Below are 27,022 nucleotides of genomic sequence, written 5' to 3'. Positions count from 1 at the left end.
GACAGTGAAATATTTCTTTTAAAAGAGGGGGCTTCGGGAAGGAGACTCATCTGTTTAGCATAATAACATAACCATGGACTGTCACACTTCCAGAAACCTCGGATGTGCGTTGCCAGCTATTTAAGGGCCTATACGGTCGCACAACTCCAAAAAAGTACATTATTTCTTTCCATTTTTTGTCATCGTTTCTTGAAGTATGGCAAATGGAAAAAATATATGGTAGAGTTGAGTAGTTTATGTATCAATTTTGATAGATCGATACACGATTTAAATAACTTCGCTCGATAGAAAAAAAAATCAAAACATAGCCAATTTTTGGCACTTTCAATTCATTTTATAACGAAAATGTATATAGAACATTGAAACTTACACGATATATTGTATCGTAAGCCAAGTAATCCATTTCAGAAAAAAAAAAATATAAAATTACATTAATTTAATGTTTAACTACTTCTTATTACGGACCGGCGCGCCTCAGCGCTCCAGCTCTCCATTGTGTACCGCAATCCAAACTGAGACACTGACACACCAATTCGTGATGGATCCCAATCCCTTGAGAATTGGTACCATCTTAAAACACTTCCACTATTAACTACTAGTGTTGTCATTTTATGTTTCTTCCTTTGTTCTAATGAATTTTCTTAGCCATTTAGAGTAAAAAATAAAAATAGAAAATTTATTTATTTAGTATTCAAAATAAACTTAAGTTTAATTATTTACAAATTATTACAAAACTTACAATACATATTTACGAATTTATTTTAATAGTGAGTTCTATAATTTAGTCTTTTCAGTCAATTCCGTAGGCTTTATATCTGGTAGATATGATTTTTCTGATTTTTCCGGAACACTTTCCGTTTCTGCATCATTTTTCTCTTGATTTTTTAAAGCGAGCTTTCGTGCCGTAGATACAGCTTTTCTATGTTGAATGAAGAAGTATCTGCAAATAGAAATAAAATTCACGATTTGTAATGTAATTTTACGATTTACATTCATTTATACGAGTTATTAATATTGCAATGACGTTGTTCGAAACAGCAAAAATAATAATTTATAAAGACAGTGTAGCCATTTGTGTCTTAGACATGTGGTCGATTTCTAGGCTTGAGATATGCCGGTTTCAAGATAAGGAGCAAACACTAATCGCGCTGATAGAAATAAAAGTCCATTGGTGCTTAGAGCTGATTCGAACGCACGACCTCAGAGATAAGGGTCGCATGCTTAAGCCACTAGGTCAACACTGTTTTATTATGATATAATTATGTTCTTACGTGTGTGTGAGAGTATCTTCTCAATAGAGACTGTGGTGTTATTGGACACTTTCTTTAAATATCCTTTTTAGTAAATTAGATTAGACTTAAATTTAATTAGTCTAAAGTTAAGCTAGGCATAATGTAAGTGCGTGATTCTATTTTGCGATGCCTACTGATGATAGAATACAATTTATTCACATACTTTAAAAATTTGATTCATATTCACTCAAAATTTATAAAAATCGTATACGTAGTCCAGTGAAATGTTGCTAAACAAAATAATTGGTGATTAAAGACAGAATCACTTAGCTGGGCCCTCATCTAATTTTATTATTCGTGTTAGTATTATGAATAAATTGTCTCCATTTTAAGTGTATATTTAATCTTAGATATATTGGTTTTATAAACAAAATAATTGACTCTCAATTTCATAAATAAAGTCTTGAAATTAAATACTGATTTAAAGTTTTGTTAATCTCAGATATTTTAGTTTTATTAAATAAATAATTAGAGTTGCACAGTATCCGGACTTCATTGTTAGGTTAGGTTAGTTAGTTAGATTTAATTATTTCTGTAACTATATATATATGTACGTCGATATTAAACAAAATTAAAATGAGAAGAACTGGCAAGAAAGTCTCAGCCACTCTTTGTAATCGCAGTTACTATTCCGAACCTTATTTGTATGTATTCTAATGGATTCCATTTAATTGATTCATTCATTGGAGTTAGTGATAACCTAATAATATTAGAATCTTATCATATCTTTTGTTACTCATATTATTAGCGAGCATTTCTTTCATATTTCCTGCTTGATTTTATAATAATTACTTTATTTTTTATTTATTCATACTTCGTTGCAAACATAAAAGAAACAAAAATAACACAATACATAAAAATTACAAGGGATGCAACGGGCGGCCTTATCGCTAATAAGCGATCTCTTCCAGGCAACCCTAGTAAGAGTAAAACTAAAAAAGGAAAAATGTTATATAAAATCTTGCTAAGTCCTTAATCTAAAGCAATATTTAACTTTCTACATATTTTTCACACAAATTTATGATTAATGTTTATTTTATTTAACTTACACTAAAATAACCGAGGCTGGTATAATCAGTGCTGCACTAGTGAGGAAGACGGCTCCAGGTAGAAGCTTCAACGTCTTCATGTAAAGCCAGGAGTAGAGTGGATGGAACACCAGCGATGCTAAAGTTTCCGTTAAAGCGAAGAGAGAATTCACTTTTGCTAGAAAATATGCAAATTTAAAAAAAGGGCAGTGATCCCGATGATTTCCCTCGAATTTTTTGTTTTCAACAATTATTATGATCTGCACAAACCATAACGTCAAAAGCTAACTATCGTATTGACGTTTACGAATACTTAACGAATACTTTACTTAATGCTTTAGCCGTAATTTAAACTATTTTATTATGTACGTGACTTATTTACGAAATAAAAAAAAACATCAATTATATTATGTAACATAATGGCTTGATGAAATTAGTTAAAATTAAATGTGGGAAGATGATTTGTTTAATTTAAGATAATGGTCTTCATTAACGTGATGTGAAATAAAAATTGACTGTGTTACCATGGTTACAATGATAATTCCATTTATCAAGAGCGGTAACCATGGTAACAAATCTACCTTACGTACGATTGTGTTTTGTTAATTTGCGAGCGACCTATTTAGATGTTTATGAACGAGTTATTTTAAAATAAATACCTGTTTCATCCTTCTCTACTAGTTTTGTTATCATTGAGCGCAGTGACGTCATGATTGCCGAAGAAAAAAACTCAATGATTGGAACTGAAAAATAAAACCTTTATCGTGTGTATATAGATGTAGTAATATGGATAATGGATCAAATACTACTTATACATCATTTATTAATAAAAGTATTTTTCTTCATAATGTTGAAGGAATTTTATTTTGAAAACTATAATGCCAAAGGATCACCAATTAAAATTATTTTCTGTTTTATCTATGGGATAAAAAAGCCATTTTCTTCGCTTTAATTTGAACTAAGTAAATCAAAATTTTAATAAGTATCCGTCAGTGCCCGGTCTCTAAATACTCAAACATTCAGTAAGATGGATGTTGTCAGGTTACACAGGTCCAAAACGAGATCATTTTGAGACTCAATAACTTTGAATGATCTCGGCCGACATAGATATAAATCAAAAAAATTAAATTCAAAACTATTGTTATTATTTTGAACGCTATTATACGTAATTATATTTTTTAAAAACATTATTAGCATATAATAAACTTGTGTCATAATAAAAATATTATTATGATTACATGATGATTCGACAATTTAACTGAAATTGTTATCACATTTTCTGTTTAAATTTTACACAAAAAATCATGACTCGCTACAAAAGCGAGCGCAACTATTTACTATTTGTATAAAAGTCGGAATGCTTACTCAAAACCATTTCTATGTCAGTTTTGACGAAGGCAGTCCAAACTGCTCCAGTAAACTTGCTGATCATCGCAATGACACAGAGCAGAGAGTCATCAAATTGTAGTTTTTTACTTAGCACCGTTATCGAGAACATTACACCTGAAAAAATTATAATTAGTTTCCTTCACAAATCATATGATTACGGGTTTGTTTTTTAAAGTTTAATTCCATTATAATGACGCACTAAAATATGAATGTTTTTATAAAGTAACAGGTTTCGTTTCATACATCCCGATTAAGCGCGCAAATATGACGCGACCACGGATGTAAAATTATATCATGCCACAGACTATGACATTGCGCAGCAAAAACTATGTAAACTTCGTGGATTTGACCTTTTTGTAAAAAAAAATTAAAACAATGACATTAGACTATTTTTTTAAATATGTCAGTCTATACAATGACTGTACGTTGCTGGGGTTTCCGAATTCCGATCTTGAAGGTTTTTCCAGTTTTATGAGAAGAGAATAATGAAATGTTTTGTCAATTACCTATTGAATGAAGAATGATGGAGTAGCTGGCAAAGAAACTGTATTTCACCATATCCCAGTTGAGTTGATTTCTCACGAACAAATAGAATACGCCGTGCTCAGCTGAAAGTGTTAATTAAATTATATAATTTGCTCATTATTATTGTCGTAAATTATTATTTATTTATTTATTAACACATTTGTTGATTTACGTATTTGGTACGTATATATTCAGATGTTAGCGATTAGTACGCCCGTTGCGTCATCATGTAATCACCTTTAGGCAAGCCTAGTAAGTTAAAGTAAATAAATATTAAGGGGAAAATGGAAAAAGCAATTAACTAAATTAAAAATAAGATTACAGATAACAATATATAGCCATGGAATACATACGCTTTAGCTTATTAGTTTCTTTTCTTAATACTTTTTGTATTAATTTTGATTTTAAAAAAATGGCGCTACAATCTTTTTACTTCTGGGTCACAGATTTCTGTATCTGTTTCATGATAATTTGTTAATCTAATAGGTAAGAAGGAGATCAGCCTTCTGTTAAATGCGCTGATAGAAAGAACGTCTATTAGTGCACAGGATCTGGGGATCGAACCTACGGCCTTACGGATAAAAGGCCACTTAAGCCACTAGGCCATCACTGCTAAATTTAAATGGGGTTAAGGTTTATAATTATTTTTAAAATATTTGGTTACGCACTTCTTACACTTTATACTATACTATATTTCTGTTTTAAGCTTTTTCTCATACTAAGGTTGCCTGGAAAAATCACTTGTTAGCGATAAGGCCGCCCGTTGGAACTTACAATTTGTATGTATTATGTCATTTGTTTTTGTATAAATGTAACGAAGTGTGAATAAATAAATAAATATATTAGTAGCTAGATATTTTATTAAACCTACGTATTATACTTACATAATTATGCATTCAGTAACAATATTTACGCATCTGTAGAATATTTTCGTTCCCTAACCGTAATCTCCAAAAGGCGTGGAGCAGATACGAGAAAATTTCAACTACTTTTAAATGAATCATTATGCAAACCATTTTTTCGTATACAAGCAATAAAGTTAACTCACACATAGCAGGTCCGTAAATAACGAAAACGGCGACTAGCGTGAGAATAACTTTGACCCTTGCGTTTGACGCGCGACGTCGAAAAGCCACATTGACAGTCTCAACCACGTGAGACAAGTCGAAGAATGCCACATCCTTGCTAGCTGTTCGCTCAATCTGAAACAAAAGACAGATTACATTATTTTTATTTTAAAAATAAAAATAAAAACAATGTGACGGTGAAACTCGAAGAAATTCGTCCGCCGAAGTGTCGACATTAATGATAATAATATTATAGTAATTGGTTTACAATGTTAGATAAAAACTACGATAGTAGGACTCTAAATGTTATTTGGTATGGAATGCTTATGTGACGTTTAGCCCTGACTCACCTCCTGCGGATAAACAAAAAAGCTAGGGCGTTCGCGGAGCAGGCGAAAAATAAAACGACTCAAATGTAAGAGATTAAACTTTTTAAATTTGTTTAAATTTTTTAAATTAAATTTATTATTACCATGTAGTTTAGGAAAATTGTAAATACTGTATATTTGTTTTTATGTTTCAATTTTAATAAACATCTGAAGTAATAAAGTGGCTCCGGATGAAGAGAAGATGATGAATATTTTGATAGTGGTCCCTAGCAAACCCGATGCGTACAATAATATAGTATTAGTTCTAAGTCTGGATTGGTAGAGTAATTTTGACAATATCAGCCAAAAGACCTGTTATCTTCTATAGTTTTCGTAGTACACAAAAATGTAATCACGTATATATAACGTGATAGCACAGTTTCGCGTTTGCATATCATTAGATACAATCTAATCGAAACAAGTATTTGACCCAAATCCTCAAGATAATCTGAGTTCTATTGCAAAATTGATTACTAAAATAGTTAAATAATACAATTGTACATTAAAGCAGATGCAGGCAATTTCACGTTGCATAAATATTATATAACATTTCGGGAATTGAGCGTTATATATAATCCAATTAATAATGACATAAGATTGTTTAGACACTGTTGAATAATTCTTCTCTGATCGCTTGCTCACCGAAAGCATCGTGATACCCCCAAACTCATTGCGGTAGCTTACTGCACTGATGTTCTGTGTGTGCCTTCTCTGATGATATCCGTGACGTGATGGCGTGACCGTAGTGCCCAAGTTTTGTGATACGTGGTAGGTACATCGTGTTGGTATTATCCCTCTATTTTGTTCGAAAATTACCAAACAGTATTCGCTTCTCAAATAAACTTTTTCGGATCTGCCCTGAGAAATATTCATTCAAGGCATACGAGTGCGATAACCAACGTAATGTCTCGGAAAAAAATTAATTAAAAAAGGGTGCCCATCTGGGGTATGAGGTGGTCCACACATCATCAATGGAATGGGATATATTTACTTTATCTTAATCTTAGTCGGATAAGAATCATTTTAAATTTCAATTCAAGAAATTGTGGTGATCTGATCAGCTTTAAAATGTTTTATTATTTATATCAATTATAATCATCTTAGAAGATAGGAATTACAAACAAAGAAGGAAAAAACCAGACAAATAGCAGACAAAATATCAAATGTACGATAGTATAAAGATAAATAGAAACTAATTAATAAACCTCATTAAGAGAATAAACAAAATTACTGTAAGTAGGAAGATTGTTGTGAAATAAATCAATATTAATGTTAGTATTTCGAGCGAGATCACCTATTCACTGGAGCATTATTAGCAAATAAGCTAGCTGTTGGTACAAAAGACTTTCATTTCTAGTAACTCCAGGATTACCAAGAAAAGAAAATTTAGCAATAAGATCAGCATGAGTATTAATTATTTTATACAAATAATTGTTGTCGAAGTTTTAGAACTATCTCGAAATAATCTTATGATTTATATAATAATAATATCAGACAACGGAAAATATTCATCAAAACTAACCTACTAGTGTTTAATAATATATAATTCAACGTGCGAATCTCGTCCCTGATGTCATAGGTTCGGTCCCCGGCTGTGCACCAATGGATTTTCTTTCTATGTAATTAACATTTACTCAAACGGTGAAGGAAAACATCGTGAGGAAACCGGCTTGCCTTAGACTCAAAAAGTCGACGGCGTGCGTCAGGCAAAAGGCTGATCACCTACTTGCCTATTCGATTAAAAAATGATCATGAAACAGATACAAAAATCTGTGGCCCCAGACTTGAAAGAGGTTGTACCGCCATTGATTTATTTTTTTATTGACTTATATGGAACGTGTTTTCCTTTACAAGTCGGTCGCCTCCGAACCTTGCATGTGAGTTTTTAGGTTCTACATCCGAATAAATAGCGGTTTGTTATTACTGTTAATTGTTGTTGAACAAGCTAGGTCAGGATATGAATATAGTTGCTCGCAACTTAAAATAGTTTTTAGTTTAGTGATTGTTTTGTTTAATATTTGTATGATCTCTTTGTGTATGTTATGTTTGCATATAAGTGCTTGTCACATTAAATTTCTAGTTTGTGGTTCTTTTGCCAATAAAAAACTATAAGTGCCTTTATAAGTGCCTTTAGTTTGCATGCATTGAGCAGTGTTGACCTAGTGGCTTGAGCGTGCGACTCTCATTCCTGAGGTCGTATGTTCGATCCATAGCCGGGGAACAACAACAATTGACTTTCCATGTGCGCATTTAACATTCGCTCGAACGGTGAAGGAAAACATCGCAACCAAAAACGGCAACGCCTTGTGTCAGCCGCAGGCTGATCGTGAAACAGGTTCAGAAATATGAGGCACAGATCTAAGTTGCGCCAGTGATGTTTTTGCGTGCATTTAGTAGTCTATGCCATGTATAGATTGGCTATCTACAAAGGGTACAAGTTGTAAACGACACTTATCTGAAGTTTTATCGGTTAAGTGGTGCAACTCGATTGAGCACCTATTGTTTTACTCTTCAATAGTTTATCAGTTTTGATGTACTAGACTTTAATCTGTTTGTTCTAGACCAAGAAAGATGTACGATAAATGTGTAAGCAGTAGGTACGGTGCGTCAAATAATTGTATATTTTTTAAATAATGTTTACTAGGACCTTAGATAGGGCTTTAGATGATTTTTTTTATTTTTGTATAAATTTTAGCGTTGCCCGTGTTGTAAGTGTTGTCATATATACCAATTACAGTTATTTGTTTAAGAAAAATATAATCGTCTCTTAATAGTCGTCTTAACATATTCTGTTTTTTTTATCACATTGTAATCTAACATATGGCATGAAATATATTTATAAGTTTTAGATGATGTATGGTAAGAGAAAAATTTGAATAATATACGGCTAACTACAAAAAGCTTTTTTAGGGTTTGAATAAAGAAAAAGTACTCAATTGTCAAGTGACAGCCTGCTTTGCCTGACATCCTAAATTTTCGGGTCTAACAGTATTCAGGAACGAGACTTAGCGCAATTCTACCCTTATGTCAAAATTTATGAAGCTTTCCTTATTAAGAGGGTTGTATGTGTGATGTGTTGTTCACGCATAACGTTATGATAAATTCGGATATTAAACACGAAAGTTGTTGTCGTTTTAATTTAATTAACAGGTGATTAAATAGAATTAACCCATATATTATGTTCTTATCATGGGATTATACTACGATAGCATTAATTATATTTTCCTTAGTTGCAAAATATTCATGTCGACGTTGTATTGCAAAAGAATTATGATAATATGATAACAACAATTTTTATTAGCTTCATAATAAAATGTTATTTGAATTTGTTTATAAATGTAGTAGCTTTGCAATTGTCTCAAAATACTTTTGAGTGTAATTTTTTATATTACAATATGTTAATCAATTATTTGTTGATTAGACTTTTCTGTAGAGCTGAAGGAATGAAATTCTTTGATACTCGTCGTTATGGTTTTGACATTACTGTATATGCATACGTGTTGAGTCTAAACTGTTTCATACATTACTACTATACAGTATGGGTACTTCTATCGAATAATTTCAACGCGCTAGTTTCAGTCTTGTCATTAGATCTTTCAGTTAATCTAAACTATCCATTTAAATATGACACATATTGTTTAATTAAAATTTGACCATATTCATCAAGACAAGATCTGAATAATGTAAGTTTGTTGAATCACAAATTGTCTTACATTAAGTTAATTTTAAATATCTGAATTTCTTGTTTTATTTACAAGAGTATCACGCGTTTAGTCAGTAATACTTAACCAGATTGAGCATTTATTGAGTCAAAATCGTACAACATTGAACTAAAATATAGAATTATTATAATAAAACTCGTTTTATAATTATTTTAAATTGGTAAAAAAATACTTTTAATCCAATATGTACGAATGTATTTATGTGATTTGAATTGTGTTATCTTTATTAAATTGCGAAGCGAATTTATAAAATCAATTTGTACTTACTTTTGGCAGTCCTTTGTCCTGCAGAAATACATCAGGCTCTTTCAAGCAGAAACATCCATACATCAGCACTAAGCTAAATAATATACTCGTTGAGGAGAACAGCCCGTAGTAACCCATACGCTGTACCAGAACGCCTCCTAGTGCAATCCCTATAGGCACTCCGACGGTCATACAAAAGCTGACCAAGCCCACTCTAAAAGTCCTCGACTGCTCCGACGTTATATCACTTATGTAGCTGAAGACACCAAGAAACATTGTCACCCAACCACCAGTTACAGCCGTAAAGAAAGTCTCCAAGAACACCGTAATTTCAACAGGAATCTCATAAAAGAAAAATACATTTACGATATTATTTATCGAAGTCATTAATTCCCCGAAAATGGGCAAAAGTATGCAAAGCTTCCGTTTTCCGGTCCTATCGCTCCAAGCCCCCAAAAACATGATAATAATACATGGTAATGCGGTATTTATCACGCTCCTCCAAATATCGATAGAGGATATAAGTGTCTGCACTTGTCTTTCGTATTCGGAGAAGTTGTTGCTGTTTTTCTTTACCAACGCGTTACATATTTCGTCACCAAACGCGAAGTTCACTCGGCAAGCTTTGTCCAAATTGAAGTTTCCCATCGCAAATCTGGATATCACACTGGGAATAATAAGTCCAGCGAAAAGCGGTTCTACTGTTATATTTTCTCTTATATAGCATAGTTTCTCCGAGAAGTTTCTATCTTTGTACTTCACCAATTTCTTGTTTAGAGGCTTTTCCTCTGTCTTATCTGGGTCTTGGTTTTCGTCAGCCATCTTATCGTATTAGTTCATGTTCCACAGAGCAGCAACAGTTGCGATGGTTGATTCAACAATGAATGCCAATATAGTATCTGTAATAATTGTTTTATTATTGACTTGTCCGATGTTTGATATCAATTATGCAGATAATTATATTGATAATGAGTGTTTATTCCAATTGGTTCGATAAGTCCTCAATATGTTGACTTTGTAAACTATAATTATCTATTCACCAACAATCAGAGATCTCTGAAACAAAGAATGGCAATTAGTATTATTCAGATAATTAGGGAGTTCTAATTATTAAATATATTTGTGTAGGGTGATAATGAACATTAGTAATTGTGTTGTAAGTGGAATTAACAATTATAAAATCCAGTGTAACCAATAAGGAGAATGTTAGATAAACAAGTGAGACAGTCAATAGCCGTGCCGTGATTATGGATTGTTGAATATTATATTTTCAATTTAAATTTAATATTTTTATTTATTTTGTTTAATTTATGCTTTCTTCGGACCTATAGAGCGATGGACCAGCGGGATCGATAGGGTAGCTAGAAAAAACTCGATGACACAATATAACATAGGGTAGGAAACGTTGCAGGTGGCCTTCTTTTGAACAGGGGCCGCATGTTACAATAGTACAAATTATATGTATAATTATTTTTGTTAAAAACATGTAGATGAATAAAGACGTATTATTATTATATTTTTCAGTGTTTATTTATGTAGTCTTCAGATGTATTTTAAGCAAGAAAACTCAAACAAAAAACTTGCAGAATACAATATAGCACATAATATTTAATTTGTGACAAGTAATTAAATAGTGTGGTAGGATATTTCTAAAACTTTACTAACGCACTGACTTAACTGCGAATAATGAGCCTGTAATAACCTGTGTAATTAATTTTGAATATTTGCTTATATGGTGCTAAACAACTTGAGGAAATGCAAAAAAATGTTAACAATCAGCGACGCGCTTTTTGTTCACAACATATAGTGTCAATTTTCATATAAACAAATTCTACACAATGTGAGTTTTATTGATAGATACCATTCATCAACTTTATCATGTGATTGTCACGGTATTATACGTGAAAATTACCAGTCAATTATATAAATGCCAAAGTCATGGTCGATAATACGTAAGATACAAGCACTTGTTGCCTAGTGGTTCAGCGTTTCTCAAGGTTGTGGTCGTGCATTAGAAATCCAGCACGTAGAGCAAAAACCAACGTTGGTCCGATATAGGCTGATTGTAATCTATCAAAAAATCGAATCTATCCTAGTGGCTTCAATGTGCGACTCTCGTCACTGAGGTCGTAGGGTCGAGCCCCGGCTGTGCAGCAATGAACTTTCCATGTGTGTATTTTTTAAAGGAAACATCGAGAGGAAACCGGTTTGTCATAGACGTAAAAAGTTGACGGCGTGTGTCAGGCACGAAAGGCTGATCACCTACTTGCCTATTAGATTGACAAATGATCATGAAACAGATACATACATCTGAGGCCCAGATCTAGGGCATACGAGTAGATAGGTTATGTTCTGCTGGAGTTCAGCAATAATTTATCTCATAATAATGAAGGTAAACACTCGTGGGTCGAGGCAAATTGAAACGAAAAAAGTGAGGGTACGCACGTTGATTAGTTTTAAACTTTAAACTACCCTCCTAGCTATAAAACGTTGTAGCTCTACTGAATTATTGTTATTATAAAATTTTATGATATTTTTCATTATAAACAATGATATAAGGCAACGTAATCTACCGCAAACGGCAGTGCCATATTGATTTGTTGTTTATTGTTATATTGAAAAGACCGCGTGTCGTCTCTTAGAAAAAAAAAACAAATGACAATGATAATTAATATACGAAATAACATATTGTATGATCAAATTATGAAGAATACGGTCTAGAACTGACAATTTTAGTTGCTCGTTGCATGGTTTTTTTGGCTTCAGTCCCAGCAGGCTACTCTACACTACAAAAGACTCTGTAGTAATATAAAATCGATTACTTTAGAATCTCTTATTGAACTAGAATCAAGTTGTCAAACAAAAATGCCTCTTACCGTTAAGTAAAGCGATTAACACAAATACCACTGCACAAACATAGGTCATTTTTAACAGGCGGTCACGTTACGAATGTCTATATACAACTCGCCACTGCATTGGTACATAATAGTAGCATTCATACGCACATCATTATATACTTAAGCAATTGTCCGCTCAAAGGATGCGATATCTTCGTCGAAGGACCTTGATATTGCCACGTGGAAATTGGCTATTTAATCTGATATGCTTACATAATAGAAATTCATATCATATGACCAAAACTAGCCCTGTTCGTAGATTTTTCCTTGGATAGAATGCGTCGGCTAACTCTGAAGGTTCATCTCCAGGGCATGTGAAGCCTGAGTTATTTTTAGTGGGTAGGGCCTCTCATATATTTTAAAAGAGTTCAATATTTGAAACCTAGGTAGATTATTTATAATCTTAACCCACTTAGTATATTTATATGAATAAATTGCTGTTCATTTGTCTCGACAAAACTCGAGAATGGCTGGAACGATTAGGCTAATTTTGGGCATGAAATATCAAGTAAGTTCAGGGAAGGTGTACACTGTGAAAAACACGTAACAATAAAAATAAATATATTTTCTAATTCCTTTCTAGCTTCATAACATCAAGACACAGACATCAAGTCTTTTAATTTTTCGGAAATATAAAATTGTAGCTTGGTTGTCAAATAATGTTAGATCGGTTCGTAATTTGAAAGCTATCGTAGATATGACACAAATAATTATGTATGGTCCACCAAGCTCTTTTATTTGAATGGATGCAGGTTTTCAAAACAGACCTGTTTCACAAATAAAAAATGTATATCAAAAAGCTTTAAATTAAGTTTGTTTAATTTAATAATGTAATGTAACCATACCTTAGTGCAGTTTTGTAGTAATGTAGTTAAACATTGCACAGGAAATATGTAGGTACGGAGTTCACCGGGTCATCTAGTAATAATTTAAAATTTATAAATTGATCACTAAAATTTATTTACTAAGATTAATCCCTATAAGGTGTTCCTTTATGCTGGCACCATTTCCTCGCCGTATTGTAATATTACTGTATTGTTTTTTGTTAGTTTAAATGTTTAGATTATTTACGTATATCTAGATTTAATTGCTTTTAACAGTAAAAATACATAATTTGTCTACTTTTATTGAAGTATTTCCGAACCAATTCAAACGCAGGAAACGGGCAATCGGAAAATTCAGGCAAACGGGCAGGAAGCCCATCTACATATGGGTGGTGCGCGGCAAAAACTGCCTTAAAACACGCTCTTTAATTAACGTAGACATTGGCAGGTAAATAAAAAGCTCGTAAAAATATAAGATTCAATAAAAGTGCTTGTTGTATCACTATATATATATATATATATATATATATCAATTATTTATTTGTAAATACGAAATAATCAGTATACAATGTTAGACAGGTTGGCCCGGAGCGTACAGCCGTACATTAATCGAATTTTTACTATACTGTATAATAGGAACTTAAGCGAAACCCCAAAGGAATTTCTGACAAATAAAAATGTTTTTTTTTAATAAACAGTCAATGAGTCCCACTGAGACTATGTGAGAATGTAATAGATTCACATTAATATCAAAATGGAATCAGATCAAAGCATCGTTAAAATTATTATATATTTAACGGTACAACTCGGATACGGATAAAAATGTTCGATTAGGGTCTAGTATAAAACGAGGCTGCGACTCTCACCCCGGCTCTACGCCAATGAAATTTCGTTCCATGTGCGCATTTCACATTCGCTGGAACGATGAAAGAAAACGCCGTGAAAAAACCGGCTTGAGTTTGACCCAAAAAGTCGACGTGTGGTCACAGGAGGCTGATCACCTACTTTCCTATTAGATTGACAAATGATGATGAAACAGATATATAAGGCCCAGAGCTAAAAAAAGGTTGTAGCGGCGCTTTTTTATTTATTTTTTGTATAAGACAACTTAATGGATATAAATAGCATTAGATCACTATTGATGTAGGACTTTGAGTGCTTTGATAATAGAGCTTTAAAGATATTTTTTCAATTTTAAATATACCGGAAATGTTTTATTGAATGTTATTGATAGTAGATAAACATTGTATAATATCTGGTTACGTGCGGTTAATAATATATGTTTAATTTACATATAGTGCCACTGTATGTAAATGTACTTTGTAGATCTCTGTATGCATCTAAGATCCGAATACCTTTACCGACTTCAAAAGAAGATGAACAATTGTCATACAACTTTGGAAAGTGTTTCGTTTTTGCATTGTTTCCTAACTTGAAGCAATTGCAAGTATAACTAATCTTATCTATATATCGTCTCATCTCTCTCGGACAAGCACAGAAGCTGGCGCGGCCGCTCGGCTGGCGGAAAATAATATGTCTTTTGTCCAACTTCGATTTCGTCCCCTTTGGAGTAGAGAGAGACATACATTTAACAAATTACATATAAATATTTTTTTACTACCGTCGGCCCATCGCTCTATTGGCCTGCCCTTGTTCCGTTTGTAACATTTCATTCGCTTACTGTTTTAAACCATCTGTCATCTGAATAATGGGCAACGTGGTCTGCCCGTCTCCATTTAAGTTGTAGGGCATGTGTAGGGCATTTGTGCTGTGACAAATTATTTTTGCTTTTCTGCGAAATATCGCTTTAATTTCAATTGATCAATTTGAAATTATTATTGACCCAGTCGATAAGGAACTTACTTGAACGATTTATAAGGAAATTTCTCAATTGAATGTCATATTTTAATTTTGACTTGTGCATGATTTCAGTATTTGTATAATTTTATTTACATGCAATCGTATTGTGTTATTGCTGAATAAATTACTTCATGTATAACCTCGTTCGAACTGAACACACAAAATACTTAAGCGATAATAATAGTTACAACATTTTATAAATAAACTTAAATGTATCTTGACTATTTTCCTTATAATGGTGGAATGTTTTTTAAATGACGATTACCGCAAAACGCCAAGCATTGACATACAATCAATTGTTTCATATCTTGTTGTATATTTTAGTACTGTATTACGGTTATTATAGTTTCTATTGTTCACGTTGTACAACTGTTTTTATATTATCGCAAAAAGTGTCTATTTACTTTGACGATAAAATAAATGCATTGGCTCGCAATTTTAAACTTTTTACAATTTATATAATTGAGAATGAAACAAGATATACTTGAAATGTTTTAAATTTAATTGCAATAGGTTTATTACCATCAGTGTTGAGGCTGAAAGTTGGAGGCTGAGAGGAGTGAGAGGATATGAAAGTTCTATTACAGTCTCTCTTATACAAAATAAAATATTTTACCTAACATGTCGGACGGCAACGGAGGAGGAGGAGCCTCTTTTGGGATTTGCTACGATATCTATTATTAAGTGAGCGTAGGGGCAGATAAGCGCAGATGCACTATTCTATAATTCTGACAGTGAGAACAATCCCACCATAGATTATTACAAGCATACTCGCAGGATCAGGTAAAGGTCGTCTCGTGCTACTTAACTTTGTTGCATATTTGTGTCCCGAAAGTCGACGTTAAGTCGAAATTTTCTCATAGGTGCATTACCGAAAATTAATTTTGAAAACTTGGTACGGTATAAAATGACATTTTGCTAAAAGTTGGAGTGACCAGCACAGAGTTTAGGATCATAGGTTACATAAAACACTATTCGGGATGACGTAAGACAATTTTTTTTGCAAAAAGTAAATATTTGTAACAACAGGAATGATAAAACTGTCACATGGTGTGCATTTTCTGGAATAACAAAAAAATATCCATAACTTAAAAAATACATGACTTATTTTTTTTTAAATTTTTCTGATAACTGGTGTGGCATTACCTATGAGAAAATTTCGACTTGACGTCGACTTTTGGGACACCCTGTATATGGCTCCACACATAATATGCAGTCAAATATGCTAACTAGTGCACCCATGAGTGAGATGATGACGTCAGGCATCACTCGAAGGCCACTTTATCTACCAGATTTGAAAAGCTGTCGTACTAAAAAAAAGTAATCGCCTCAATGGCTTCATTAGTAACGCTTGCGTGTACCCGAGTATGCCAATTCCTTGAGAATTCCTTTCTTGAGAATTTTTGGAGAGGATGTTTAGCGCTTTCTTGATTTAAACAGTCATAGAAGACTTATGAGCTTGGGAGCAACCGTCCCCTCCACTACCAGTCTCTTTACGAAGTCTTTTTCGTCCCGTATTAAAAATCCAAAAATATAAATAATTTAAAATTTAATTTTTTAATTGGATTAAAAATCTAACAATGAAATGGACTTAGAAAATCTATGTTTATCTTAAACTCAAAATATCTTTATACATATGGGTAAACAAGTACGTCAAAAAGAAGAAAAATTAGTTGTAAATTTACATTTACTACCAGTTCGCAAGGGCGTTGAGCAGGTAAGAACTGGCAAGAAACTTTCCGCCACTTTTTAATCGCCTAGTATTGAGTCATACAAATTGTTTGAACTGGAGCAAATCAATCCCAAGGACTAGGATTATTTAAGTATTCGTCAAATTTATAAAAAGGTTTATTGATTAATTTACGTTTGACGAGGGCTTTTAAATTTATTTAGTGATGATTTTTTAATTTCTCTTGGGAGATAGTTGTAAAAACGAATACAATTTCCATATAAGGAGTGGTTTATCTTGTGGAGCCTGGTTGGTCGTACACTCAAATTAGTTTTATTTCGCGTATTAAAATGGTGAAAGTCACCATTTGTTTTAAAATCGTTTATATTTTTTTGTATATACATCAAGTCTTCAAGAATATATTGACTAGAGATCTATGCTGCACGTTCCATTGGTTGGTTATAACGTCACTTTATACGATAAAGTTGATGTTATTTGATTCACTTCGCAATAAATGTATATAAAAATGCGTAATCCAACAATATTTGACATTATATTACTGAAATGGAATATATTATATAAAGGATTAGTTCGTTAAAGTGGTGAAGTTGAAGAATTTCTGAATATCGAAATATAAAAGTAAATTTTAAAGCCGAATAAAAACTGATTCAGTTTTTATTAATCCATCCTCATTAGAAATAATTAAATTAACTATAATATTATAATTAATTAAATAAAACTCATAAATATTATAACAGCCCTTTACTAATAATTATATATTTAAAAAATATTTCTAGTACGACATGTCAAAGTTGAACTTTATATTCCAGAATATTGATAAAAATTAGCTCCATCAGTCGAATATATGTCTAGCACGTTTTAAAGTCACTGATGTAAAAAAACAGAAACCGTTTGTGTCAGTGCCTATTAAGACGACATACATGACCAATTACAATTACCGGTTGAGTTATTTTTACTCAGAGTATCTAGATCCTCTTGACTTTCAAGATTTATCCTTAACGTTTCAACGCGCGTTTTAACTTATAACTAAATATTACTTTATTATTAATAAATGTATAATATAATTCTATTATATAGGTACTTTTGTATTAATATTAACTTAATATTTAAAATAGAATCGTTTTTTATATTTACATTAATTCTTTTAACAGTCGTCAAATTCTAGAACCTTTTACAGCTTACAATATTACGAACGCTGTCGATTCAAAGTTACATAATTCACTGCAAATTTACACTAGGCCTCAAAGTAAGCAATTAAAACTATCTCTTCTAACTCCTTATCCATTTAAACGAATGTACCTGATCTGTGTTAGTGAGCTGTCTTGTCCAAGTGGTTTCATCGTGCGACTCTCACCCCTGAGGTAGTAGGTTCTGCACTAATAGACTTTCCATGTGCATTATACACTCGCATCAGGCATAGAGGCATTTGGCAGTAGAAATCCCAGTTGATCAGAACAATGACAACCATTCCACATTTGTGTTATGTTGTTCCTATCGTTGGACTAGTATAGACTTCTTCAAGTCTTAAAGTTTGGTGTTAGGCCCGCCGCCAGGATAAGCTTTGTGATAAAAATTGATAGGGAATGATTTTTGTTAATATATAGGAAAACAATTTTTTAACCGGATTAAAGCTATTTGTAAAATTCTAATGTAAAAAAAATAATTATAAGTTTATAATAATACATATAGCTTTAATCCGGTAAAAAAATTGTTTTCTTTTAATGTGTAAAAGCTATGTTAACCAAAGACAATACTAATATATAATAAAAGCTAAGTCAGATAAGATATTTTGAACTATGACCGCGAATTATTGATTGCTTTATCAGATTCTATTGTTTTCACCTCCTTATGGGTATGGTTGTATCAGTCTGGGTCATAGTCTAAGGCTCGCATTGCCACACAAAATCTAAGTTTCGCTTTTCATCATAGTGATATTTCACGGGTTCACTTTGGTTTTAGGCTTTCCAATTCATGTATAATATGTCCCTTTAAATTTTTATCCATAGAGCTTGAAACTGTGAATTAAATTTCATAAATTTAATGCACTACCCGCTATTTTCGATAACTACGATATTGCTGTAAAAATCAAATCATTTCGTTTGTAAGTTCTCCGGGTCGTCTCCTTCCCTACGCTTAGCCCTCGTCTCCCTTCGATGTTTTGTAAACATCCACCTGCGGGAAAAGCTTTGTTTAAAATAACACAAACATTTACACAACACTTCAAGTTAATGATTTCTCATTATATTCCCGTTGTAGTTTAATAGGGCGTTTCTCTTCGGTATTCCATTTTTAAATGTTAATTATAGCGAATAATTCAAAGATGGGGGTCGAATTTTAAATATTTAAACAGATTTTTGGATAGAATTATCAGCACTGTAGTTTTTTACACTGAAATTTAAAAATGGAACGAACACTTGCTTCTACTTATAACGACTCGTTTGTTTACTTTATTAAATCCTAATATGGCCACAAAAAACTGACGATTCCACACTTTCCCATGACGATGGACTGACTTAGTTACATTTGTCGAGAAATTAATTAGTCTATAAACCTTATTAGGCAATACATGTACAGAAAGCACCTGCTTGGCTACTAAAAAAGTTGTCTAAGTAATTACGTATCGTATATAGAAATATTTGTAGCCACTATGCATGTTCTATACAAACAATATAATTTGAATTTCATGTTCAATTTCCCAACCAATATTACTTACAATAACATGACAATGGCAGGTATAGTCAACACTGCACTGTACATATATACAGCCCCAGTATATATAGTCAATGTATGTGCGTATAGCGTAGTATACGTCGGATCAAAGAGGAGTGCAGCTAGCGTCTCTACTAAGCTGAATAGAGAATTCATTTTACCTGAAAGATTAATAAAAATAAATCCTTTTTCTGTTTCATTAAGTATAAGTAACGGGAAATTGAGATTATGAGTTGGAGTTTTGAGTGAGTAAGAATAATTGAGGAATGTAAAGCTAATTTAAGTCTATAAGAATGGAGAGCTTTTGTTGACTCTATAGTTGTGAGTCCCAACCTCGGGTGTGCCAACGATATTTCTACGCTGTGTATGTACGTTCAAATCGGCACGCAATCCTAAATATGGCTTTGGTTCGTTAAATAAACGTGTAAGGCTGCTAGTATATATTAAATAAAATAAGCATTAAAATTATATAACAAGTGCGTACGTACAAAGAACACGTGTCAGAAGTGAAACTTTAAAAAAATGAATTATTACTAAGGTAAAAACCTCAATAAATGATCATGTTGGTACATGACTGGTGTATATGATCACTCCATGTATTTGTATATCTATATTCACACTGTTCACACACGTGTATACGTGCTAATGATAATATAAATAAATAAAAATCTGCATTTATTGAACACGACGTCATGCGACAGAATTGCCATCTAAAGCTCTAATATGTAACTATTAAACGAATACATCAACTAATAGCGTGAATTTTTTCTCGATATCCCTTTCTCTCTCTCTCTCAATCGCTCTCTCCCTTTTCTTCGACAAAAACCCGCACATCTTACTGACGTTTCACCCGTAAAAAATAACGCGATAAACTAAATGTAAATTTCACTAATAGATAGACTGATTTCTAAGCAACGTTTTGATGTATAAATCCTTATATTATTTATTGAAACGAAACATATATAATAGTGTATATGTAAGAGTATAATAACAATATACTAAACATATAAGAACTCTCTATAATCTAGAATCAGATAAAGATTAGTATCTTAATACTAATAAATAAACTTGTTTACCCATTTCTTCGTCTCGCACCAACTTAGAAGCCATTGACCTAAGCGAAGTAAAGGTTGTTGCATTAAGAATTTCCACGATCGGTACTGGAAACGAAAATGTTTAGTCACGTTTTAGAATATCGAATTTAATATCCGAACATTTGAATTTAAGTTAAAAGTCTCTTTTATATAAAAATAAAGCAATTCAAGACATTTTTGTACATGTGTCTTTACTAAGACATCATGGAACATTACGATCTAGCCTAACTTAAGACTAATAAGTAATTTAAGTCTAACCTAATTTGCTTAAAATAATTTTTAACATAAGAAAGTGTCCAATAACACTACTTAGTCTCTATTAAAGGGAAGACACTCTGTTCTTGTGTTCTATTTTTAATTCAAGGCATAAAAAGCTTTTATTTATTTAAGTTTACCACATCATACATTAGTACTAAATCTACTGCATATTTTGCAAATTTTCTTCTATCTAAAATGTATAACTATTGAAGTAAACACTTATGTTTACTTCAATTGTCATACATTTAAAAAAAATACAATTAAAGCATTTACAAGATAAAAAAGCACACAAATTTAGCAGACATTTTTGGTAAAGCTCTAAAACCGATCAGCCAACTACAGAATATATCCAGCTAGGAATAAGCACTGTTCAATCCGCTATAATTTCGAAGAATTCGAAAGAGAGGTGCCTGGACTCCTAGGTTGGTTTTTGTAGAAGGAAGGATTCTTTAACCAAAGAATATTTGTGGAGCAATCAGGAGTTGGACAATATTTACCATTAATGTGAAAATGTATGGGTTTCAACAGCGCCTAGCGGTATCGCGCAGTACTAATGGCATTCAGAGCCAATACATGAGACTTTCGTATGTCAAAAACGTGCTGGATATAATTGAATCTACATGACATACACGTTTTGTATTACGCCTGTTGCAATTTTTATGAGGCGCTTCAAACACTTGAAGTTTCACTAATTATTAAATTTTTATGGTTTATTATTTAAGTATAAATATCATTTAGGTCAACTATAAAAAAGCTTGTTGCTCGTTTTGATTTATTCAAGCCTTAAAGCTCGCAGTCAAATCAATCAATAAAAATGCGTGCTTCTCCAAAATTACAGTTCGCCTGAACCAATATTACAGTTTCCTTGAGTGATACACTGCACTTGCAGCCTTACCAATAAGATACTCACTCATAAACATATGAAAGTCCGTCCTAACGAACGAGATGCAGATAGAACCGACCAATTTGCTAACAATAGATATCAGGCATAGAACACTGTCGTGAAAACCCCATCGTTTGCTGAAAACACTGATCGAGAAAAGTGCACCTGGAAGAGAAAAAATCTTATGAGATTTTTAATTACGAGAATAATATTAACATACAGATGAACATCTCTCAAGTTTCTTAACAGTATTAAGAGGTGTTTAAATAATTATTTAATTTTTAATTTGAATTGTTTGACAATATGGCAGACGATTTTGTTAAAAGATTACTTGATGTGGCTGTGTTAATTCATTTCTCTAACTTCTGAGTTAGAGGGAGACAATTACTCCATTTGAAGCTGCTGGCACCTGGAAACAGCCAGAAATGAAACCCAATTCTAATTCGATGCACGCGCTAAAATAACTGCCGCTAAAATATGTTGTCTTAAGTATTATTTAAGAAAATGATTTATTTTAAATAAGGAATCAGTAATGTCTTTAACTTTAACTTCGCTCTCGCCTTTAGGACTTTGCGGAGACATTTTGAAATATTAAGAGGCTGAGAGAGCATCAGCGAAGAGGTGTTCAATAACAAGACATTTTCACTTAGTATTTGCCCATACAGGGAAATGTTTTACATTGAAAATATTTTGTAAATAAAATCGCCGCCCTAATTAACACCTCTCAGTTGCAGTTCAAAACAATGTTTGAACATTTTATTACCCGTAAAATCATATCGGGGGCCTGGAATTTTGTGTGTAGAATGAACACGAAATACTTTTCAACTTTCCACATTCTGTTGTATTACGTCCATTTAAAAATAATCAAAGTAATCTAATAACTGATCCTAAAGATCTGCTATCTTGTATCTTAATAAGTTTAACAAAGTTCCAAAGTAAAGTTTCACTTTTGTCAATGCTGAGTCGGCTTTATTAGTGTGTAATATGGAAATACTATTTAATGGGTGTCATAAAGGTGGGAGAAAGGTGAATATGATGCCAACAATTAAAATAATATTTTATTATAGTATTATTACACTGCATATATGTATGTATAGTGAATATTTTTAATTCTACCTTAGTTCATTTTTATATATTTATAATTTGTTCAAAAATAAGTATACCCAAATGGCAACCATAACACAGTTTTGTGTATATTATATATACCATTATACTAATAACTAATTTGAGGAAACCACTTATAAAAGCAACAACTAACAACTAGTAATAATTATTTCTTGTATGATTTTCTTTTGTCGTATTAATAATTAACTTTATTTAATAAGTTACTTATTTCAAAAGATTAGCGGCAGAAGAAAGAGACCAGTAATAGACAAACATATTACAATATATGTACAAGTACAATTTCATAAAGCGTTTGTAGTACAAATGCTAAGTTAGTGTTGGTTCTGTCTCAGTTCTAATCGATAAATCGCTGTTCTAAAATCGTGTGACACAATCTTACCTAGCGAATGTGTGATGACGCTATAAGTGGAGTAGAAACTGAATTTTAAAGCATCCCATTTCAGCCGATATCTCACAAACATGTAGGTGATTATTGTCTCGCCTGCCAAAAGAAAAAAAACTGTGGTTACTGCGCGTAAAGTTCAAATTCCATTGCATTGTATCTGAATAAAAATCCATTCAATTCAGTTTGCCAGCGAACATTGAATGTTTAATGAAATTCACATCGTAGATGTATCTAATGTTATAGGTTTACGCAACCTAAAATTTTATGCCGCGTTGGTTCTTGGCAAATACACCATACAATAAAAGTTTTATGCATTCGTTGTTTAGACATTGACAGATATGTGAATGCAACGTGTTTCAGTTCGGCACCTATCACTTTTATTAGACAATAGGTATTTAAGTTAAGTTGTAATAAATACATTTTCTCAAAAATATTTGAATTTCGAAGTACTCACCATGGTTAGGCCCGTAGACAATAGCTACAATAGACAATGTTATGATAACCTTTTTCCTGAGATTACCTTCCCTTTTCTTAAAAGCAACTTGTGCGGTCTCCTTCACTAAGGTAAAGACATTTGAGAATTTGAATGGTTTTTCCTGAAACGATAAAATTATAATCAAAAAAAATTTTCTATGAGTGTACAAATACAGTTAAAAAGAAATAAAAAGAAAAAATAGTTCAGATATTTTTTCTGCAGGTAATTATGGTCTGAATGACAACGTAGTATCCTATAAAAGTTATTTTTGGATATTGTCAATCAATATAGACCAGATATATTATTTCAAACTATTTCATTTCTAATAATAATAAACTATCAACAAAAAAAAAATATAAACGACAGACCACAACACGGCGGCATATTTAGATTTTATATAACACATTTCAGTTAATATTATTTGTTATTAAAGTCAAAAAAATCATTAATTATTAGCCAAATGATGCCATATAAGACATTAAAAATTTTCTGGTTACAGCAATCAGTAATATATAATGTATTCGACACCGAAACAACGATGATTTTCGCGAAAAAAAGCATGTTACAGCCGTCAACAGAATGATCTAAATTCCTTTGTAAAAACTAAATCTATAGTAGGCTAACTAAATTAAAAAAAAGCCTTGTTAAGGATCGATGGGATATCTTGTAAAAACTGAAATTTGTGAATACTCTCTTTTAAATGCATGTTTACCGTTATTTTAATGTATTTTATATATATGTATATATGTATTTGATTATATTATATACTGTAGAAAATGTATTATTTATCTACCTTATAAAATAAACAATAAAAATAAGCTATACATTATTGTAAAGAGTAAAACAAGCTCAACTCTGTGATATTTTAATGAATAACTGATAAATACATTTATTTTCTGACTGATTCAAAGTTTAAACTTGATACATGATAAAGTTTTTGAATAATTCTTCATAATTTGGAAGTCATATAGCGAATACAAAGTAACCATAGCCATGAAATTAAAAAAAAAGTTAATAAATAAATGAAAATTGATATCATATTAAATGTAATACTTAAACATTCTAATCATAATTCCGGAGTTTGTTTAAAGATTTAGTGATTAAAATCTGAAATTTTTTGACGCAGTGCATAAAATTACATAATGTAACTTGCTGAAAATGATGATCTTTAGGATTAATCATTATGTATAATGTATTTATCTTTAAACATTTAATTTTTATTAATATATACTGTATTTTGATTAAGTAATAGACTTTTTAAAATCTAATAAGCCACAGCAAGCATTCCATTCGTTTTTTTTATTATATATGGTTACGATTATATTAAAAACTAGATTGACTGATTATACCTTACCTACCTTTTTAGTACATACCAACATGAAACATTTTGCTATTATACCCCAGAGACTATTTCTATTTATTCGGTTTACCGGAATGAAAACTTTTTAGGTTGTTCTGTGTGTGTTTCCTCTATATAAACCCCAGTCATAATTAAAGTCATAATTTTTAAATTGACAAATAGAACATAGGAGTTGATGTTAGGGAGGTGAAAATTAAGGTTGTATATATTTTTGTATGTTGTATCAGAAAAAATAAAAATTTGGGGGGTGGACGCCCCATATCACTTAGGGGTTTGAATGATAGATAGTATCACACGTATATAGATCATCAAACGAATTCGTTGATTATTTATGCCTCGTTTTAAATACCAAATTATTGACTGTATTCAGTTAGGCTAAATTGTTAGATCTTATATCATACATACCTTCTCAACAATCTTCTTTGTGTTAGACTCCAAGTAGCAGTATCCATAAATAAAAGTTATCAAATAGATGCACGCAGATATTGTGAAGATACCATAGTAGCCCCATAAATTCAATAGGAGACCACTCAAGGCTGTTCCTATTGGAATACCTGCTGTCAAACAGAGATTGACCAGACCAACACGAAATGTTCTGGATTCAGCAGTCGTTATATCACTAATGTAACTGAATACACCTAGATAAACCATCACCCATCCACCAGTAATAGCTGGAAAGAATGCTTCTAGAAACATTGTCACTTCAACAGGAATCTCGTAGAAGAAGAACGTACTAATAATATTGCTTACGCAAACTAGAAACTCGCCAAATAGCGGTAAGAGAATGCATATCTTTCTATTCCCCGTTTTGTCACTCCAAGCCCCCATAAAGATGACTAGGATGGTGGGCAGCGCGGTTTGTATCACGCTCTTCCATGCTTCTATAGAAGAGATCACTTTTTGGACGTCTGCTTCGTAACTGCTTAAATTGTCTTTTTTCACTAGAAGCGCATCACATATTTCGTCACCAAACGCCTGTTTTACTCTACACACTTTGTCTAGATTTAGATTTTGGATTGCCAGTCTTGCCAGCATAGAAGGTATCACAAGACCTGCGAGGATAGGTTCAACTGTTACGCTAGATTTGATGAAGCGCAGTTTTTCGAAGAATGTTCTCTTTTTAAATTCATTTTGTTTAACTTTCTTCTCGTCTAAGGGTTGCTCTTCGGGACTAATTTGTGATTCCTTAGATGTCATTGTTTACGAATGACAGCTACAGACGATACACTCAATCTATTGGTGTCGAACGTTTATTTACTTGTACTGTTTAATTTTTTTTTATATATGTAGCGATGTTAGGGAACGATAACGATTTGTAATTCATAAATGGTGTTCATTTTTTAATGTATATTCCTTTTATATATTTTGTCAATTATATAAATTTAACAACACATTATTGGAGGATAATTAAAAGACTATATGTGTAGTAACAAATTAAGATGCGATTGGTTACTAATGCCAATACGTTTAATGGTGATAATTTAAATATTATTAATGAAGATGACATCATCAAATTAACGTCGTATCTTCATTGCCTTAACGCCTGTTTTTATGAATATTGAAAAAAAAATGTCTTTAAGGACTAGCAAGCAGGTTCGTAACAGTTAATTAATAAAATAAAATAACTAAACTCACCATGCCTTCCAAAAATGAATATAGTTATATAGTTTTTTTTATTGTATGAAATAAAACAGTTAAAAGCTGAATAAACATTTTAACTAGACAAAAAATCAGAGCACATATCAAAAACACTCTGTAATTACTTTATCATATTTAACAGTACTAATAACTATTTGTTTAGAATGTTTGTAAAGCTTCTTTATCG

At 32.0% G+C, this 27,022-nt stretch overlaps 2 protein-coding genes across 2 annotated transcripts; both read right to left on the bottom strand.

The window, feature by feature from the left end:
- Positions 1–677: 677 nt before the first annotated feature.
- On the bottom strand, positions 678–12,599 carry LOC123712140 (proton-coupled folate transporter-like). Its single transcript, XM_045665114.1, has 8 exons — positions 12,514–12,599; positions 9,659–10,693; positions 5,283–5,436; positions 4,216–4,317; positions 3,686–3,823; positions 2,980–3,063; positions 2,342–2,498; positions 678–940 (listed from the first exon to the last, which is right to left on the bottom strand). The coding sequence occupies exons 2-8, from the start codon at positions 10,457–10,459 to the stop codon at positions 775–777; spliced, it is 1,602 nt and encodes a 533-aa protein (XP_045521070.1). The 5' UTR covers positions 10,460–10,693; positions 12,514–12,599; the 3' UTR covers positions 678–774.
- A 5,051-nt stretch (positions 12,600–17,650) lies between these two features.
- Positions 17,651–26,430, bottom strand: LOC123712503 (proton-coupled folate transporter-like). Its single transcript, XM_045665618.1, has 7 exons — positions 25,603–26,430; positions 23,817–23,958; positions 23,357–23,458; positions 21,880–22,017; positions 20,694–20,777; positions 19,622–19,778; positions 17,651–19,080 (listed from the first exon to the last, which is right to left on the bottom strand). Exons 1-7 carry the CDS (start codon positions 26,392–26,394, stop codon positions 18,999–19,001), a joined length of 1,497 nt encoding a protein of 498 aa, XP_045521574.1. The 5' UTR covers positions 26,395–26,430; the 3' UTR covers positions 17,651–18,998.
- Between the last annotated feature and the right edge of the window lie 592 nt (positions 26,431–27,022).

Source organism: Pieris brassicae, chromosome 7, assembly GCF_905147105.1.
Source record: "Pieris brassicae chromosome 7, ilPieBrab1.1, whole genome shotgun sequence".
Lineage (NCBI taxonomy): Eukaryota > Metazoa > Arthropoda > Insecta > Lepidoptera > Pieridae > Pieris > Pieris brassicae.
This window is presented reverse-complemented; position numbering and strand designations above follow the sequence as displayed.